Raw genomic sequence first — 18,329 nt, 5'->3', positions numbered from 1 at the left:
CCACTCAGCAATCCATCCATGTCAGCGTCCAGCTTAAATAGGGCATTTGGCACCAGTGCCCTTACGTGTGTGCGTGTACATGCACATGTGCATATGAGTTCTGCAAATGCTAATACATTTGCGTGGGTGTGAAAATGCCTGTTTTGCATTGAGCTTTTGCTCAGAATTATTCCCATGCCCAAAAGTATGAGCATGTGCCAGACATGTACTGAGCTTCTTTTATACCCTCCTCCTGGAGCCCACTGGCTCCTCCTTAGGCTCTTCCATGTGATCGGGAAGCCCGGTATCCAGCCCTGAGGTGCCATTGGGTCATCATAGAGCTGGCCATGGACCGGATGGTCCCCAGCAATCTCTATGGTCCTGGGAAGCCGGAAGCAAAGGCATGATGTCACTTCCTGTTCTGGCAGATGTAAACACTGCCATTTTTTTCCCTGGAAAGCAGAGATCAATGTAGTTTTTTTAATTTCATGCTTTCAAAGGTAGAGGAGATATCTGAGGCCTTATTGACCCTAGAGGATCTGCCATGCCTTATTTCTATCACAAGGGATGTTTACATTTCTTGTGATAGGAATAAAAGTGATCATATGCACCCACATATGTAAAAGGTGTTCACACCACACATGTGAGGTATCACCACGAACGTTATAGCAAGAACAATATTTCTAGCGCTTGACCTCCTCTTTAACTCTAAACTGGTAACCTGTTGAAATTTTTAAAGCATCACCTACTGAGAAGTACTGTGGTTCCACTAGTGTGTGCAATTTGAAAGCATAGCATGTTAGGTACCTATTTACTCAGCATAACATAATCTCTTATATTTGACCAAAATTGGGTTATATATTGTGTTTTTTTCATTAAAATTCAATAAAGTGTATTTTTTTCAAAAAATTGTGTTTGAAAAATTGCTGTGTAAATACAGTGTGACAAGAAAAATTGCAGCACCCACCATTTTATACTCTAGGGCCTCTGCTTAAAATATACCAGGGGTGTTCAAGTCAAACCAGGACTTTTCAGTTTATATAATAAAGGAACAAATTTCAAGGAGTGGAAACTGCGTTTATTTTTCAACATACTCCCTTGTAACATGTATACACTTATCCCAGTGTTTAACTAATGCCTGGAAAGGTTCGGCATAAGAAGATTTGTCAGTACGCCTGAACCATCCTAGGACAGCCTGCTTTACTTCATCATCATTGTGTTCATCAGTCCCACAGAAAGATTCATCTCTTGTGCAATTTCACATCTGAATGTTCACAGGAATGACTGCTGTGGGCTGGGAACCAGCACGGCTGAGATTTTCATTGACAGCTGTAGGGCCATATTTGAAAAGTTTACATCATTCAAATGTCTTACTGCAGCTGAGCGTCTCATCACTGTGCTTGAAGTTTTCTGTAGACATCCGCGGGTTTTACACCTTCGTTTACAAGAAACTTCATCACCACATGCTGTTCCATGCACGCACTAACACTGTTGTCTGCCATCTTGATTAATGGTCCCTGGACTGGCCTGCAACATGTGCGCCGCCTATCAGTAATAAGACACACTTGCCATTTACTACTGCGTGTAATACTGCCACACCAGCATCTTTTTTATACCTGTAAAATTAAAAATCCTAGTTTGACTTGAACGTCCCTCATATATAATGTTTAGGGGTTCTGAGTAACTTTCTAGCAAAAAAAGTATGATTTTTACATGTAGGAGAGAAATGTCAGAATTGGCCTAGGGAAGGGGGTTGGGGAGAGGTTTGTTAAATGTTTGCTTTATTTAACTTCTCAGAATTTAATACTTACAGCCAGTGTTATATTGGACTCCATGGCTTGGTACTTTGGAGAGCTTGAATCTAGTAGATCTGTTGTAAATGTTTCATTCATGGTAAGTAATCCATTAATGTCAACTGGAAAGAGAGGGAAGCACACTTTTTTTAACATATTTGAGTGTGGAAACCTTACACATCATTTCCCATATCTTCTAAGCCCTCCTTGAACCCTGCATCTTATTGTTGACCCCTCACTTCTTTGTAATTTCCCTTTTGTAGTATGTTGTATTAGAATTTGTGTAACTTGTAGTGATGTACTGATTCTTAATAACAGTCAGGTTTGTCATGGACCTCCAGATACAGCAAGGAAACTGTTTAAATTAGAACTATGGCCTCCGAATAAAAAATATATTTGTCACGGAACCTAATTCTAAGTCTGTCTACACTTATAGTTTTCTTAGCCCCACTGCAAAATTCCACAAATATCTATTGAGCCTGCCAGTGAAGTCCTCTGCTTTCAGAAAATATATATACTGTTTTGGAAGTTTTGTGTAATTTTCAGGCCTAAAATGATTTTTGAAGCATGTGTGCAAAAGAATGCTCTGGCAGCGAAAGGCTTAATGGAAGAACTAACCCATAAAAAATCGTACAAGGTACGGGTACACTGGATAATCTTTTAGGGCCAGTTCACACTACATGTGTTTCAGTGTGCTTTTTTCTGAATCCAAAATGCACAAAAAGTAGGTTATATGGTTGCCAATGTCATAGTTCACATCAGTGCTTTTAGCTGAAAAACAAAAAAAGTAGAGCAGGCTGCGTTTTTCCTGCACAGAACTGTACTGGAACACGGTAAAATGCATCAAAAATGCACCAGAAAGCACATGTCCCTATTTTAATTGAAAAAAAGAGGGGGGGAAATGAATCAGAAAGCATCAAAAACACTTTATATCAACATTCACCCAACTGGCACCCCTAGAGAGAGAGAACATTCTTGTAAGTATGGCAATAATATAAAGACATTGCTCTGGAACGCCCCCCAATGCACCCCTTATGTCCACCATCTTTCCTTGTCTAGGTTTTTTTTTTCCAATATTTAACAGCTCCCAGTTCTTTGGGGGTTTACACTCTGTTTGCCTATACACAGTGGTCAAGGGGGGTGAGATGGTAGTAGTATGTCCTCTGGCTGGTTTGAACATGTTTGCTGTGAGCAGTTCTATAGATGCCTTGGTGTTGTACATTTATTTGTAACAACCATTTTTATTTTAACCAACTCATGCCCATTTTGCGTGTCATTCAAGTATTTTGCTGATTTCATTCAGTCATTAAAGTACAACTAAAGGTTCCTGTATGATAATCTGATCAAGTACCAAATCCAATATGGAATGCAGGTGCCACTGCACACTGTATTCAACTCTGATGCCAGGTAAATGAAAAACACCCCATTTGGCTTAATCGTAGAGGTCCTCTATGACTAAGCCCAATGTGGGTGAAACATGTCAGAGGGGCATGACCAATGGGCTGGGATCTGAGTTGATCTGAGTTGAAGTTGAGTTTTTCATTTACCTTACACTGGAGTTGACTGCAATGTGCTGCTTGACATATATTTTGGAACGAGATGTGTTCTGCCTCTGCCAGCACCTGAATACAGAGTGTAAACCTGGGAGACTGATACTGCAGGATTGGAGCAGTGCTGATCTGTTATTGTATGTTATGTTGTATTGTATTGTTATGTTACATGAAATCATAAGGTTTCAGAAACCTAAAATTTCAGTGAAAATCACACAAAAGTGAATTTTAGGGCAAAAAGACACAATAAATTACCCACAATTTTGGTAAAATATAAAAGACGAGGTTGTGCCGAGTAAATAGAAACCTAGTATGTGAAACCTTAAATTTGTGTGCGCCTATGAAATTGTATCAAACTTCAGTACCCTATATTTTCTATAGGCGACACTTCAAAAGCCCCTACAGGTCATCAGTTTAGTGTTACATAGGAGGTCTGGCATTAAAATTATTGCTCTCATTCCGGCATGCACAGCGATATGTAACGCATATCGTAATCAATATTTTCACACGTAGGTTCCCTGATGTATGCGTTTACGTTCATGCCTGTGTATATGTGGGAGTGGGGGAGCCTCAAATTTTTTTTTTGGGGGGGATGTTATGTGCTTGTGTGTAACTTTATTTTTTATACCAAAAAAAATAATTTTTACTTTTTTTTTACTTTTTTTTCATCACATAGAGCACACAGAGTCCTGTATGTGATGATTTGTTTTGGTGACAGGTTCTCTTTTTTGAGACATGCAGAGTCTAAAAGACCCTGCCTGTGTCCTCTGAGCTTCATTAGATGAACTGCAAACCGCATTGCAATCCATCTTTCCCCCAGCTATTCTAGCCAAGAAAGTGACAGCCGTGACCCGGAAGTGACAACGCAGACGTCACCTTCCAGGTCACACAAACAAGGGGAGGGGAGAAGATGCTCATCTGCTCTCCTCTCTCCCCTCCACCCACCGGCATCCACCATGGTGGGAGCTGACTTGTGGGGGAGCACCGGAACTGGGGGCTGTGGAAGCGATCTGTGGCAGTGGAGCTGCCTGACTGCTTCCACCTGACAGGCAGGAGTCTGCCTGTCACTCTCATACACAATCCCGGTGACTGCAGCCACTGGATTGTGTATAAAACCCACCGCTGTCAGGTCCGTATGGCGTAAGGACCTGGCAGTGAAAGTGTTAATCTGATATCATCACAGAAAACTACTTGAGTGGACTTTACCGGTACCAAATGGAGACGCAACTTTTCAAAATGTTCCATTCCACGTGGCAAACCTTAAAGTGGTTGTAAACCTCAGACATGACATAAGTGTAGCGCCCTCCTAGTTTAGCTAGAGGCAGCTAGACCCTAAAAGTTAGTAAGGAGCTTGTTAGCAGTTCAGGTGAGACAACCAGAGGGGTCAAATTCTGGTCAGGGCTGAGAGACTCTGCAGGCCCCACTGGAATTTCCCTCTGCTCTGAGGTTTTTGGAGGAGGGTGGATCTGAGGAGTGGCTGGCTGCACTCTTGAGGAGCCTCAGCCAATCCCCAACAGAAGGCTTTGCAAGGGGCTGGGGCTCCCTTAAAACTGAAAGGGCCTGCTCAGTAGGAGGTAGAAGGCTGCCAGGAGGCCTAGTGGGATGGGGCCTGCTTGCGAACCCGGAGCTGGAAAGGAGGAAAATGTGGGACTGACTGCCCCCCTGAGAGAGGACAACCTGTATGGCAGGGAAGGAACTGCCCAGCTGATAGGACTGGTAGCAGCAGCCACCCCGCAAGCGGTACAAGAGAGGATCTGAGTGAGTACACCTGTACCCCCTGGGCAGATAGGGGAAGGAGCACACTGGTGGGAAACCAGATTAGCCCCCTGCTAGTAAATGTACACTTTATTTAAAAGAGCAGGAGTCAGATCTCCTGCTCAGGAAGGAAGTCTCTAGATTGCTGGGTGAAGAGGAGTTCATCTAGGGTCTGGGGTGGTACAACTAGGAGCTGCTGGCTAGCACTCCACTAGAGACTGTGTTGCTGAAGAAGAGAAGCTTGTGAATAGTTTGGGAAGTTGTCCTCAGATATTGGTTCCTTTGGGCATCCTATACCCCCTTACGCTATCCTAGTACCAATCCCCTCAATAAATACCAAAACCAAAGCTCAAGGCCTGGTTTGTGTCTCAGGATAAAAGTCTGTGTGAGAAGGACTGGCTGTGCAGAACTATAGGGGGACCCAAATCCATCAGCAGTCCCTAAGGGGGTAGTGCTACATATGAACAAGGCATATCCCTTCTATTGTGTGTACCTGTCTCAGTTAGGGACACTAAGGGGTTTATTTACTAAAGCTGGAGAGTGCAAAATCAGGCTCACTTTTGCATCAGGACATTGAACAGATGTAGAGAAGAGAAGACTGCAGACAGGCAGGTACAACTTATGTAGGATTTGTTTCATCTCTGTGTATTACCTGAGGCCAGTCACTTCACTAGGTATATGTAAGGGTTTACAACCACTTTAATATAGTTCACAAATTATCAATCCATTAAATGTTACAATCACAAATGTAATACAATACTCCAATGTGGAATTCATTAATAATGTAGTAAACTGTGGGATGGCTTTCCATGACATGCACTAACGTGTGCTTTTTAGGGCCACGGGTCCACTGTATTAAAAACTTAAAAATTGACCTATAAAAATGTTAATATTTTAAAGTTGTGTTTGTATTTGGTACTAGTAGAGTCTGCCAAAGTATTTTGTGTGGTGTTTTATATGGATGTGGTACCTGGTTGGCCCACATCTTCTTTTCTAGTCTGATATAATCGATTTTTTAAAACCACTTTAATAGATGCTATGGTCTATAGCAGGGGTCTGAACTTTCTGAACAAAGTGCCACTTTACTGTCCTTCAGACTTCAGGGGAGCTGGTCTGTGGCCATTGGGTGTTGAAACTGTCCTGGTGTCAGTTGGAGTAAAAATGCAACTTTGGTATTAGGGGGATGAATAGTGCTGGTGTCAGTGGGAGGAATAGTGCCCTACCGTTGGTGTCAGTTCGAGTGCCTCATCATTGGTGTCAGTGGAAGGAGTAATGTCCTGTTGTTGGTGTCAGTGGGAGAAATAGGGCCCCTTGGTTTGTGTCAATGGGCGCCATTGATGTCAGCAGTTGCAAGTATGCCCCATTGTTGGTGCCAGTGGGAGGAATAGTGTCTTGTATCAGTGGGTGGAAAAGTCCCTCAAGGGCCCGATAAAGGCAAGCAAAGGGCCGCATCCAGCCCCCGGGCCGCATTTTGGAGACTACTGGTCTATAGTATCTAATAGATAGGGATAAGTGATTTTACTGCATTGAGCAAGTGCAGGTTTAAAGACTGCTTGTATTGGCTAACTGGAAGATCCGTACAATGGAAGAAGGATTGCAAAGGTTCCAAGGGAGGTGCAAAGCCTTCTAGTTTTTTAATATATACAGCATCTCTATAAAGCAGTTTTCATAATGGAAGCTTTTAATCTTACCCTTCTGGTCTGAGATATTTTTTGGGGCCTCACAAACTGGAATATTGTCATCTTGAATGAACAGGCAGGAGCAGAAGTTGGAGGAGTTACTACAAGGAGGATAGGTGTAACACATAGTGAGGTTCCAACTGTATCCGGCGTTGCAGGTACACATCTTCCCTATGACATTCCCAGTAATATTCCAAGTAACGTTACATTCTACAAGACAAAATATAAATACTGGCTTTGAATGTGGTCTATATCAAGCATACACTTTCACTATGCTTTCCAAAAATATATTTTTTGGTCAAAGGATAACTTACCTGTAAAATCAGACGTATGTCAAATTGGTGTCAAATGTAAGCTGAATTTACTTTAAAGAGTAATTCCACTTTTGTTGAGAAAAAAAAAATCTTCTTTGGGGGATCTATGTACATTGCCAAGGATTTTCACAAACTTCGTATTAGATTCCTACCTTTTATTATTCTGAGAAAACAGCTGTTTGTTTGCCTGGGTCCATATGCAAAGTAAATCTGAATAGGAGTGATTTTATAATTATCAATCAGCTGCTGCACTTGCAGTGTTCTAATGAGGAAAGTAGAAGGGCCTGAATCCCTCAAGGGTATATTCACACCAGATGCAGCAGAGCAGCTTTGGACGGCTATTTTAGCACAGTCCCACTATATGGACAAGGCAAAAAGCCTTGTCTGCACCTGTGTTGCGGTGGTGTGCAGGCACAGTGCGCTGATAAAAAGTACTTGGTCTGGCAATTGAACTTTATGAGATGTCTTTATGTCTTTGTGACATCTGAATAAAGTTTGTTTAAAAGAAAAACAAAGGCCACTTTGCGATTTGCCAAGCTCAATGCACAATCACTGTGCATCATCCTTGTGATGTGTGAACCAGCCCTTAGATGTAATTTCCCCATTGGGAATATCTCACCAAAAATGATGTTTTTGTTACAGGGGAAGCCTAAAATCCGACTTGTACCTTAATGGAAACTTCTGGGAAAATGCGTAAGTCAAACACAAGAAATTACATTTCTGGGGGCGTTCCTTACACCATTTGTGTACAGAACACCTCCAGGTTGCCACATTGCAATACATTTTACAGAGAATTACAGCACTGCATATTGAAGAGGAAAGACCATTTTAATGGTTTGTGTAACAATTGTATAGGCTATATTACTTTTTCTTATTTGCTATTTTTTTCTACATGAAAGTGGAGTTACACTTTAAGGATGCTGCATTTTCCATCTACACAAGCCCCTAAATTTAAAGTTTTGGATAGACATAGACCCAATTTGCTCCCAAACCTTTGATTCCCCTTTAAATTGTGTCCCAGTATATATGTTTTCTTTTACTAGGTGCATGTAGTGAAAGAAAAGCTTTTATTGCTTTCTGTGACTTTAGCACTAATTTTGTAAAAAACTTTGCAGGGGAAGATGCTGTGAGCTAATTTCCTATCCATATAGGTCCCCGCCCAGATCTACATCTCCCAAGAGCCTTTGGCTTGGGTATGAAGCCAAACTCCTCCACTCAGAGAAGCATTTAGTCTTTTTATGTCATCACTCTTTTAGTCGTCTGTGTTTCTTAGGCTCACCATATATGCTACATTCTGAGCATACAATCTCTACACAATCTACTTGAGATTTACCAAAACTAAGTCATACAAAGACTTACCTAAACTATACAATCAATTTATAACCAATAAAGCAGGCACTACATACTTGTTGTTCAATCTGTAGGTGATTATGCTATCAGATCGTAACGTGTGGTGAGCTTAAAGGCTTTTTAATCCATGCATTCTATGGATGAAGTTAAAAAAATCTTTTGTGAGCAGCAGCCTCCCCCCCCAGCCCCCCATAATACTTACCTGAGGCCCATCACAATTCAGCGATGAGCAGAAGAGCTTCAGCTCTCTGAGGACTCTCCCTCTTCATTGGCTGAAACACCATTGGCTCCCGCTGCTGTCAATCAATGCCAGTGAGCCAATGAAAAGAGAAAAGGAGAGGGGGTGAGCCGTGGCTCTGTGTGTGAATGGACGTGCAGAGCAGTGGCTCGGCAGTGAGCCTGCTTGGGTGCTCCCAGAGCATGCTGCTTGCTCTGGGGGCACTCAGCAGGAGGGAGGGGCCAAGAGCACAAGTGGGGAGAAGAGAAGAGGAGGATCAGGGCTGCTCTGTGTAAAACCATTGCACAGAGCAGGTAAGTATAATATGTCTGTTATTTTTTTTATCTTTATCTTCTGTCTTTAATATCAATTTGAGGCAACAGTATTGTATAGCTGTAAAAGAACTCATTGTATGCATGTAAAGAGGGGCAAAGAGGGATAGAGATGAGCAGTTGGTATTACTGCTTGGTATTACAATGAATAAGGTTCAGCATTGTCAGCCAATGGGAAATATTTTAGGGTCTCACACAGTGTTGGGACAGGTTCATCCAGTGCCCAGGGCAAGGATGCAGAACTAGAATGAGTGTACCACTCTGCATCCATTCTCTGTCCCTGTGCTCCAGTTGCCCTTGGTTGAAATGGAGTTTGCGCTGCACATTCATGGTCAATTGCTTTCTAGCAGCTAGAAGGTAGTTGTGCATGAACGTGTGTTTTTGGGAGGATGGGGTAGAGAGTGAGCATGTTGGAGCACAGTGTGAGAGCAATAGCTGTCAGAGCAAACATGAAGCCATGGCCCACTGGTTGCCAGCAACTGGTCTGGAGTGATGGTGTGCTATTGTGCTATAAGAGATGGTGCCTTCCTTACCACTGCATTCAGGGCAGCTGCCCCTCCTGCCCACCCTTTGTTCTGGACCTACAGGATCCCCATTTTTTTCTTTACTTGCAGTGTATTTAAAAGGCTAAAACATGGGAAATGCACCCACGATGCATAAAGGTACGAAATATTTTTTTTCCCAGACATACACTTTAAATACACAAAGTATTGTCTTTGCATAGGTGCATGTTGACATGTTTCTATTGCATTTGCATTAAGTTTGCTTGTAATTGTGGTTTTTCAGTTGTCCAAGGCATGCATGGAGCACAACCCGTTTCATAAAACCACTGGAAAGGAAAAGTTTTCCCACACTGGGCTTTGTATGACCCCACCAGTCAGAAGAAAGCATTCGGAAGGTTAGGGACATGTGGACGGGTATGAACTATCCACTATCCTTTTCCCAGCTCTTGCACATGGGTCTTACCTGTAGTTATTTCTATCTGCACCACGCTGATATAGACCGAGGAATTCAAGAACAGTGTGTATGGTAATATTGATGTGTTTGTTAAGTACATCTCCACAAGACTGCTTCCATACCCTTCCACAAGGACGTCCGTGTAGTACGTGTACTCAAATGCACTCCAGTTAGCTGTGAAAACACAAATATTTATTATTATTTTATTATTACTCAGTAATTGCATTCCTGCACAGGTATTTTGCTGTGACTGATTTCCTTTAAAGCGGAGTTCCAGCTGAAAAAAAAAAAAGTCAGCAGCTACAAAAACTGTAGCTGCTGACTTTTAAAATACAGCCAATTACCTGTCCCTCGGTCCAGCAGTGTCCTCATCACCGCTGGTTTCACCGGCCGTCTTCTCTCCCGGGCGCCGCCATCTTTAGTGTGGGCACCCGGCTGTGACAGCTTGTGGCTTCATAGCCGGGAACCCACTGCACATTTGTGAGAAGTGCTGCACTTTGTGAATGACCCCGTAGTCTTCTGGGACCTGTCAAGTGTCCCAGAAGACTACGGGAAGGGAGGGGAGGAGGACAACTTCCGCTTCCGATCGCGATCGCCTAGGCAAAGTGGGACGGGTACCTGTCAAATTTGGGTACCCGCTCCCCAAAGGTGCCAATCCTTAATGGGGAGCGGGGGACAATGCATTAAAGCGGAACTTCCCCTTTTGTGTGGAACTCTGCTTTAAGATAAAGTGATCCTTGCAAAAAAAAAATATCTTCAAAATCAAACAAACAGTGGTAACTTTGCATGTTTGAATGAATAAATATCTGACACCTCACAATGGGCTCCATTCATTGCCAGGATTTGTGGTGGACCATGTCTATGCAATGTCTGTTGGCATGGTCGCATGTAGGGGTACATGTAACAAAAGGAAAAACACAGAAACATGATTATGAGACATCCCATTACTGGAATTGTCTCAATATGGACCTTGCAGATTTAAAAAGGTTGAAAACAGCTCTTGAAATGATTGAAATGATATTTCTGTGTTGAAGCTCATATAACAATTAAGTGGTTGGGTTTAGATCTACAAAGCTAAATTTGATAAGAGCTTGTGCTCAGTGAAAATACTTTCAAATTTGCAACCCTATACTAATTACTCGCTTGCTAACTGCCTCACTTAGGAGTATGGAGGCAAAATGGCAGATCACGTATCTGATATTTGAGTTAGCTCTTTAGGTAGGGGGCATGTGCACGAGCCCGCCGTCCCGGCTGTGCTGTGATTAGCTACAGCACAATCCGATCAGCGGGTCCCAGCAAAGCCGATGACAGGATAGAACTCTGTGATTGTAAATAACACAGAGCTCTGCCCTGACAACGGGGATGTGCCGGTTTTCTTTTCCCTGCAAAACAGGGAATAAAAAACGACACATCCCTTAGTAAAATCAGCACACAGTAAATACACCAAGCATTGTTAGGCATGCAGTTAACTTTTTGATTGCCCCTAGATGTTAACAACTTTCTAGCCAATGTCATTAGTACAGTGTCAGTGTATATTAGCTTTATAGTTTTGACCACTGTATTAGTGTCACTTGATATGTAAGTGGCAGTTAGTCAGTTTCCACAAAGTGTCAGTCAGTGTCATATTGGCCGACGTCCTATCACAGTCCCGCTTTAAGTCACTGCTCACCGCCATTAATAGTATTAAATAAATAATAATTTTAGTATATACCATAGTTTGTAGATGCTATAACGGTTATGCAAACCAATTAATATACACTTATTTGGATTTTTGTTTACCAAAAATATGTAGAATACATTTTGGTCTAAATTTTTGAAGAAACGTGTTTTCTGTAATTCTATCATTGGATATTTTTTTTATAGTTGAACTGGATGGGCTTTAGTCTTTTTTCAGCCAAATTAACTATGTAACTATGATACGTTTTATCGCAGAAATGAAAAAAAAAAGTATTTTTTCAAAATTGCTGGTCTTTTAATGTTTATATAGTAAAAAATAAAAAAACCAAGTGGTGGTCAAATATCACCAAAAGAAAGCTCTATTTGTGTGAAAAAAAATTATATACATTTTATTTGGGTAGTGACTGGATGATAGTGCAATTGACAGTTAGGCTCCATGCACACGGGGCATTTTGATAACGCTGGTAACGTTAGCTGTGTAAAGTCAAGTTAAAAATGTGAGTTTTCAGCTTTTTTTAGCGTTTTTGCATTAAGGTTTAGCGGAGTTTTGCCACAATTTTCTTTTTGGTCAAAAAAAGTCCAAAAATGCTGGATTGCACATTTTGCACCGTTAGAGTGTTTTTCCAGCTAAAAAACTCTTCTAGAAACCCACTAGTCCTGGGTTTTTTTCCAGCCAAAAAACATCCCTGCCAAAAAACATTGTTTACAGTCTGTGTGCATGTACACATAGGATAACATGCTGGGGGGTTTATTGGCTGTAGAAAAAAAACGTCAAAAGCCAAAAACAGTCACGTTAAACATGTCCAGTGTGCATGCTCTGGTCAGGAAGGGGGTAAAAACCCTCCGGAGGGCAAGTGGTTAAAACTGAGCTCATAAATACTTACTTGCTAGTTGCCTTCTGACTCTATGATTATTGTGTTCCTTTTCCTGGTATAAAAAAAAGATGCAAACAAATACAGATTTAAAACTCACTACATGAGTCCCAGATGTACTAAAAAATGTATATTCATTCATAAGGATAGTACGTATTCTATATGTTTGTACAACTATCATTGTGTGTTTCTCACATAAATATATTAAATTATATTATATACCATCACCTTGATGTACCTGATGAGTGACCATTAATTCCACAGGTAAAAAAAGTGTTGTGAATACAATAAAGTACTCACATGGGCTTAAAACATACTTGTACACTGTGCTGTGCAGTAAAAACGGTGTTGCCACTGGTGCAGGCACGCTGTGCTCTCAATGGACGGTGCGCCGTCCATTGAGAGAGATGTGCGAAGCCCACGGGAATGACATCATCGTGGCTCGGCCATTTAAAGGGCCACAGCCTGTGAACCCGAAAGGAAAACCAGGTGGAGATGGAAGCCCTGTCAGCAGTGACAGCGCACCACTGGAGGACTTTGTTTTCAGGTAAGTCTTTCATAATGTGCCAGTACTGTATATGATGCATACTAGCACATTATGCTCTTAACTCACAGGGAGATGATTTTTTTTGTTTTCTTTTTTTGTGGTTTACATGAAATGTGTTATAAATAATCATGATGGCTGCCATTAAGGACTTGCCTCTCTCTGGGGCCCAAAGGCCTCATTAGCAATCAAGGCAAAGGGGACAGCTTTCTTGTGTCCACCAGTTCAGTGGCCCACCAGAACATCCTCCAGTTGAAGCTTGCTATCTAAGCACCGCAGACAGAAAAACTCTCCTCTGGCCACTTGTTATGGACTTGTGGTCATAGGGTATGTCATAATACTCAGGAGGCAGGAAGAGGCTAGGTTTTTCTGTTTCCTCCATGGCAAGTGCCTAATATGAGGATATGGGTGCTCTTCTTATAACAAAAATGCGACCTGGCCTGGGAAATGGCCTGGGATCCAAGCTGCAGTGCTTAGATAGCAGGATACACATGCCAACATGTGTAATAAGAGCTCGTTCACATGGGTGGCCAAGATTGTAAACACAGGTGGTTGAGCCACGGTTTTGTTGCCCCCCCTGAACCACATATTTTAAATATATTTTAAAAATGTTCTTCCCAAATATATTGACATATATTGGAAATACTCCAATTTTGGCCGCATATATATATATATATATATATACATACATACAGTGTATGTTGAAATGCGTTTTTGTTACAAAATATAAGAAAAATATTTTTAAAAATACATTTTCAAATATACTGTATGTCTTTAAATATACATTTAGTCTACATTTTTGGAATGCATTTCCAAATATATGTAAAATGATATGTTAAAATTATTTTTTTATATGTTAAAAAAAATCTGAAGAGTATATTTAAAAAAAAAATCTATTTTTAAAATTTGTTTTCATTTATTCTGTAATATATAAAAAATGCATCTCAACATGCAGTGTGTATGTATGTATATATATATATATATATATATATATATACAGTCAGGTCCATAAATATTGGGTCTCAGTTACAACCCTGAGCGCTTATATTGCTGTGTTCAGGTGAGTATTCCCCACATGGAAGAAAAATATATTTGAAATATATTTCAAAAATATTATTTCCAAATGTATTGACATATATTTGAAATACTACAATCCTGGCCGTACTCTATATATATATATATACAGTCAGGTCCATAAATATTGGGACATCGACACAATTCTAACATTTTTGGCTCTATATACCACCACAATGGATTTGAAATGAAACGAACAAGATTTGCTTTAACTGCAGACTGTCAGCTTTAATTTGAGGGTATTTACATCCAAATTAGGTGAACGGTGTAGGAATTACAACAGTTTGCATATGTGCCTCCCACTTGTTAAGAGACCAAAAGTAATGGGACAGAATAATAATCATAAATCAAACTTTCACTTTTTAATACTTGGTTGCAAATCCTTTGCAGTCAATTACAGCCTGAAGTCTGGAACGCATAGACATCACCAGACGCTGGGTTTCATCCCTGGTGATGCTCTGCCAGGCCTCTACTGCAACTGTCTTCAGTTCCTGCTTGTTCTTGGGGCATTTTCCCTTCAGTTTTGTCTTCAGCAAGTGAAATGCATGCTCAATCGGATTCAGGTCAGGTGATTAACTTGGCCATTGCATAACATTCCACTTCTTTCCCTTAAAAAACTCTTTGGTTGCTTTTGCAGTATGCTTTGGGTCATTGTCCATCTGCACTGTGAAGCGCGTCCAATGAGTTCTGAAGCATTTGGCTGAATATGAGCAGATAATATTGCCCGAAACATTTCAGAATTCATCCTGCTGCTTTTGTCAGCAGTCACATCATCAATAAATACAAGAGAACCAGTTCCATTGGCAGCCATACGTGCCCACGCCATGACACTACCACCACCATGCTTCACTGATGAGGTGGTATGCTTAGGATCATGAGCAGTTCCTTTCCTTCTCCATACTCTTCTCTTCCCATCACTCTGGTACAAGTTGATCTTGGTCTCATCTGTCCATAGGATGTTGTTCCAGAACTGTGAAGGCTTTTTTAGATGTTGTTTGCAAACTCTAATCTGGCCTTCCTGTTTTTGAGGCTCACCAATGGTTTACATCTTGTGGTGAACCCTCTGTATTCACTCTGGTGAAGTCTTCTCTTGATTGTTGACTTTGACACACATACACCTACCTCCTGGAGAGTGTTCTTGATCTGGCTAACTGTTGTGAAGGGTGTTTTCTTCACCAGGGAAAGAAATCTTCGGTCATCCACCACAGTTGTTTTCCGTGGTCTTCCGGGTCTTTTGGTGTTATTGAGCTCACCGATGCGTTCCTTCTTTTTAAGAATGTTCCAAACAGTTGTTTTGGCCACGCCTAATGTTTTTCCTATCTCTCTGATGGGTTTGTTTTGTTTTTTCAGCCTAATGATGGCTTGCTTCACTGATAGTGACAGCTCTTTGGATCTCATCTTGAGAGTTGACAGCAACAGATTCCAAGTGCAAATAGCACACTTGAAATGAACTCTGGACCTTTTATCTGCTCATTGTAATTGGGATAATGAGGGAATAACACACACCTGGCCTTGGAACAGCTGAGAAGCTGTTGTAATTCTTACACCGTATTTATGGACCTGACTGTATATATATATAGAGTATGGCCAGGATTGTAATTTTCAAATATATGTCAATACATTTGGAAATAATATTTTTGAAATATATTTCAAATATATTTTTCTTCCATGTGGGGAATACTCACCTGAACACAGCAATAGAAGCGCTCAGGGTTGTAACTGAGACTCAAAGCAAAGCATTAAGAAATCCAAAAATTAAACAGCATGATGCATTTGGCAGGTGGTACTGCCACTGCACAAAACCTATTCTAGGGAATTGGACTGCATTGCAACTGCCTGGTATGCGTTGAGTCAGCATTTTGAGGGTTTAAAGTAGAAATCTGGGCTAGAATTAACTAAGCTTGAAACCGCTCCCACCCACCTTCTATCACCTATACTAGCTACCCTGTAGAAGGAAGATGCTTAGACTTACCCATTCTCAGAGAGGTCTGGTCACATGATCGGCCCCCAGCAGCAGGGAAAGGAGGGACAGCCAACAATGGATGGTCCATACTAAGCCTATGGCATCTATTGTCAGCACTCTTTCCACTCCCCTGAAGCCGGCTGCTGGAGAGATCACTTGACTGGACCAGAGCACTCTGAGAATAGGTAAGTATATGTATCTTCCTTCTACAGGGTAGTTAGCAGGGGCGGACTGACAACTCATGGGGCCCCCGGGCAATAGGGGATCATGGGGCCCCTGTGTCCTTGCCCAAACTCAAAAAAGCCTATGAAAAAGGTACCAGGGGCATCTCATGGGGCCCCCTACTGACCCCGGGCCCTCGGGCAGTGCCCGAGTTTCCAAATGGTCAGTCCGCCCCTGGTAGTTAGTATAGGAGTAAGAAGGTGGGTGGGAGTCGTTTCAAGCAGTTCTAGACCAGACTTCTACATTAAGCAGAAGTTGAGGGGGGAACATATCACTTCCTCACCACCTGTCAGATGCTTCTGGCAGCTGATTTACTGAGGATTGATTTTCAGAGGACTTCAAGCACTGCCGCACATAACTCAAAAATACATGAATTGTGGGCTTCAGGGCTGTGAGTGGACAGTCTCTGCATTTTTGAGACAGGGTCTGGACAGGACCAACTGCACAGTGGGTGCGATGAGAGGTCCCCAAAAATTCAGAGGCATGGTCAGGTGGAACTCACCTGTAAAGTGGCATGATTTGGTCACGCAAACCTCAAAAGTGGACTGATGAAATGAGGACCATGGGCAAGATTAACAATGTGGGACCATAATGTTGGTAAGTATGCAAACACTTTTTAATGATAATATTATAGGATATTGAAATTACCATAAATTTAATGTTCATAATATTTTATGTCCTTTAAAATTATAATCAGAAAATTCATCTGTGAATGGATCTGATAGTGACACCTTTGTGAAACATAGTGCATAGTACATATAGAACATTGTTTTTATTGCAGGGCTTCCAGCACAGAGAACAAGTCAAAATCTGCAGCTCCTGCAACAATAACAACAAGGTATTACCTATACTAGTGGTTCTCAACCTTTTTGAGACCAGGGCCCAGTAAGTTCTTACAAAACCTTCAATACCTCGACAGTGGAAAAAAAAGTATGAAGTCACACAATAAAAAGTATGGGAATGCAAAAAATGTATGGGGATTATTTAGAGGGTTGGGGGACTCTGCAGAGTGGGGGATGGAGTCCCTGGAGGTGGTTGGGGACTTTGCTGTGGCACTGTGGGAGACTGGAAGATGCTGCAGGGGCTGAGGGGACTGTGAGAGTTAGGGGCCGGAGTCAAACACTGTTGGAGGTTGAGATCACTGTGGGGGGGGGGCTGGACATTTTACATTAGGTTTGTGGAAAACTGCAGGTGGGTGGGAGGCAATGTGGGAGGTTGGAGCACACTGTGGGAGCTTGGGGGTACTATGGGAGATGGGCGGCACTGTGGAAGGTTACAGGAACTGCAGCTAGCTGGAGGTCCAGTAGAAGGGTGGCTGTGGCCGTCATTGGCCTAGGGCCTGGTGGTTGAGAACCACTGCCCTATACTAAAGCTGTCTCCAACACTTAACCCTCAGCTACCTGACCACAGCACCTGACCTAATCCTGGCATATTTTTAATATGTCTATTGTCATATCTACTATGTCTCCCTTACCTGGTCATTGCTTACAGAAGAATTCAGATAGCAGGATAAAGACATCACCAGACACAGGACTATCACAACGGTGGCTCCCATCCTAAAGTATAGGTAAAAGTTATCATTGTAAAACCTCAAATTAACCAAACACACTCACATGTTTCCGACAATGAGGCTGATTGTGCAACAATAGAGGCTGACGTTTAAAGTGAACGTCCAGAAGCTCCATATACTGTAAGTCCAACTATTTTAGTCATTTTAGATCTTTCTTCTAACAAGGCTTCACCAAACACATTAGCAGGTGCGGTTAGCTGGTTTGCCACTAGGTGGCTCTGTTCCCAATATAGTGTGGTAGAGGGAAATATGTAATTGGGTTTTAGGCCCCTTAAGAGGAATCCTTCCTGCAGCGATGTGGTGGGTGGAGTTAGTGCCCATATAAATGCAGGGAGGGGCCTAGAGAGTTGGGGCATGGGAACCAAGCACCCCAGAGCCATTGGGATGTAGTCAGCTACTGCCAAGGGCCCTTAACAGAGCTGAAGTACCAGATGAGGTAGTTCAACACCCAGAAGGACCAGCTGTAATCACCCTTACTCCT

General features: G+C 41.9%; 1 protein-coding gene across 1 annotated transcript in view; it reads right to left on the bottom strand.

Moving 5' to 3' along the window:
• LOC149455748 (adhesion G protein-coupled receptor F3-like) overlaps nucleotides 1-17,833 on the bottom strand; it is a 51,119-nt gene extending 33,286 nt beyond the window's left edge. Inside the window, exons 1-5 of the mRNA XM_089685874.1 lie at nucleotides 17,753-17,833; nucleotides 12,488-12,530; nucleotides 9,936-10,100; nucleotides 6,769-6,966; nucleotides 1,791-1,894 (exon numbers count right to left, since the gene is read on the bottom strand). Coding sequence (XP_089542000.1) covers nucleotides 1,791-1,894; nucleotides 6,769-6,966; nucleotides 9,936-10,100; nucleotides 12,488-12,530; nucleotides 17,753-17,833 — 591 coding nt within the window. The remainder of the gene's footprint in view (nucleotides 1-1,790; nucleotides 1,895-6,768; nucleotides 6,967-9,935; nucleotides 10,101-12,487; nucleotides 12,531-17,752) is intronic.
• Between the last annotated feature and the right edge of the window lie 496 nt (nucleotides 17,834-18,329).

The sequence above is a fragment of the Staurois parvus genome, unplaced genomic scaffold (genome assembly GCF_062004578.1).
Source record: "Staurois parvus isolate SC_StPar_1 unplaced genomic scaffold, SC_StPar_1.0 ptg000388l, whole genome shotgun sequence".
NCBI classification, from domain to species: domain Eukaryota; kingdom Metazoa; phylum Chordata; class Amphibia; order Anura; family Ranidae; genus Staurois; species Staurois parvus.
This window is presented reverse-complemented; position numbering and strand designations above follow the sequence as displayed.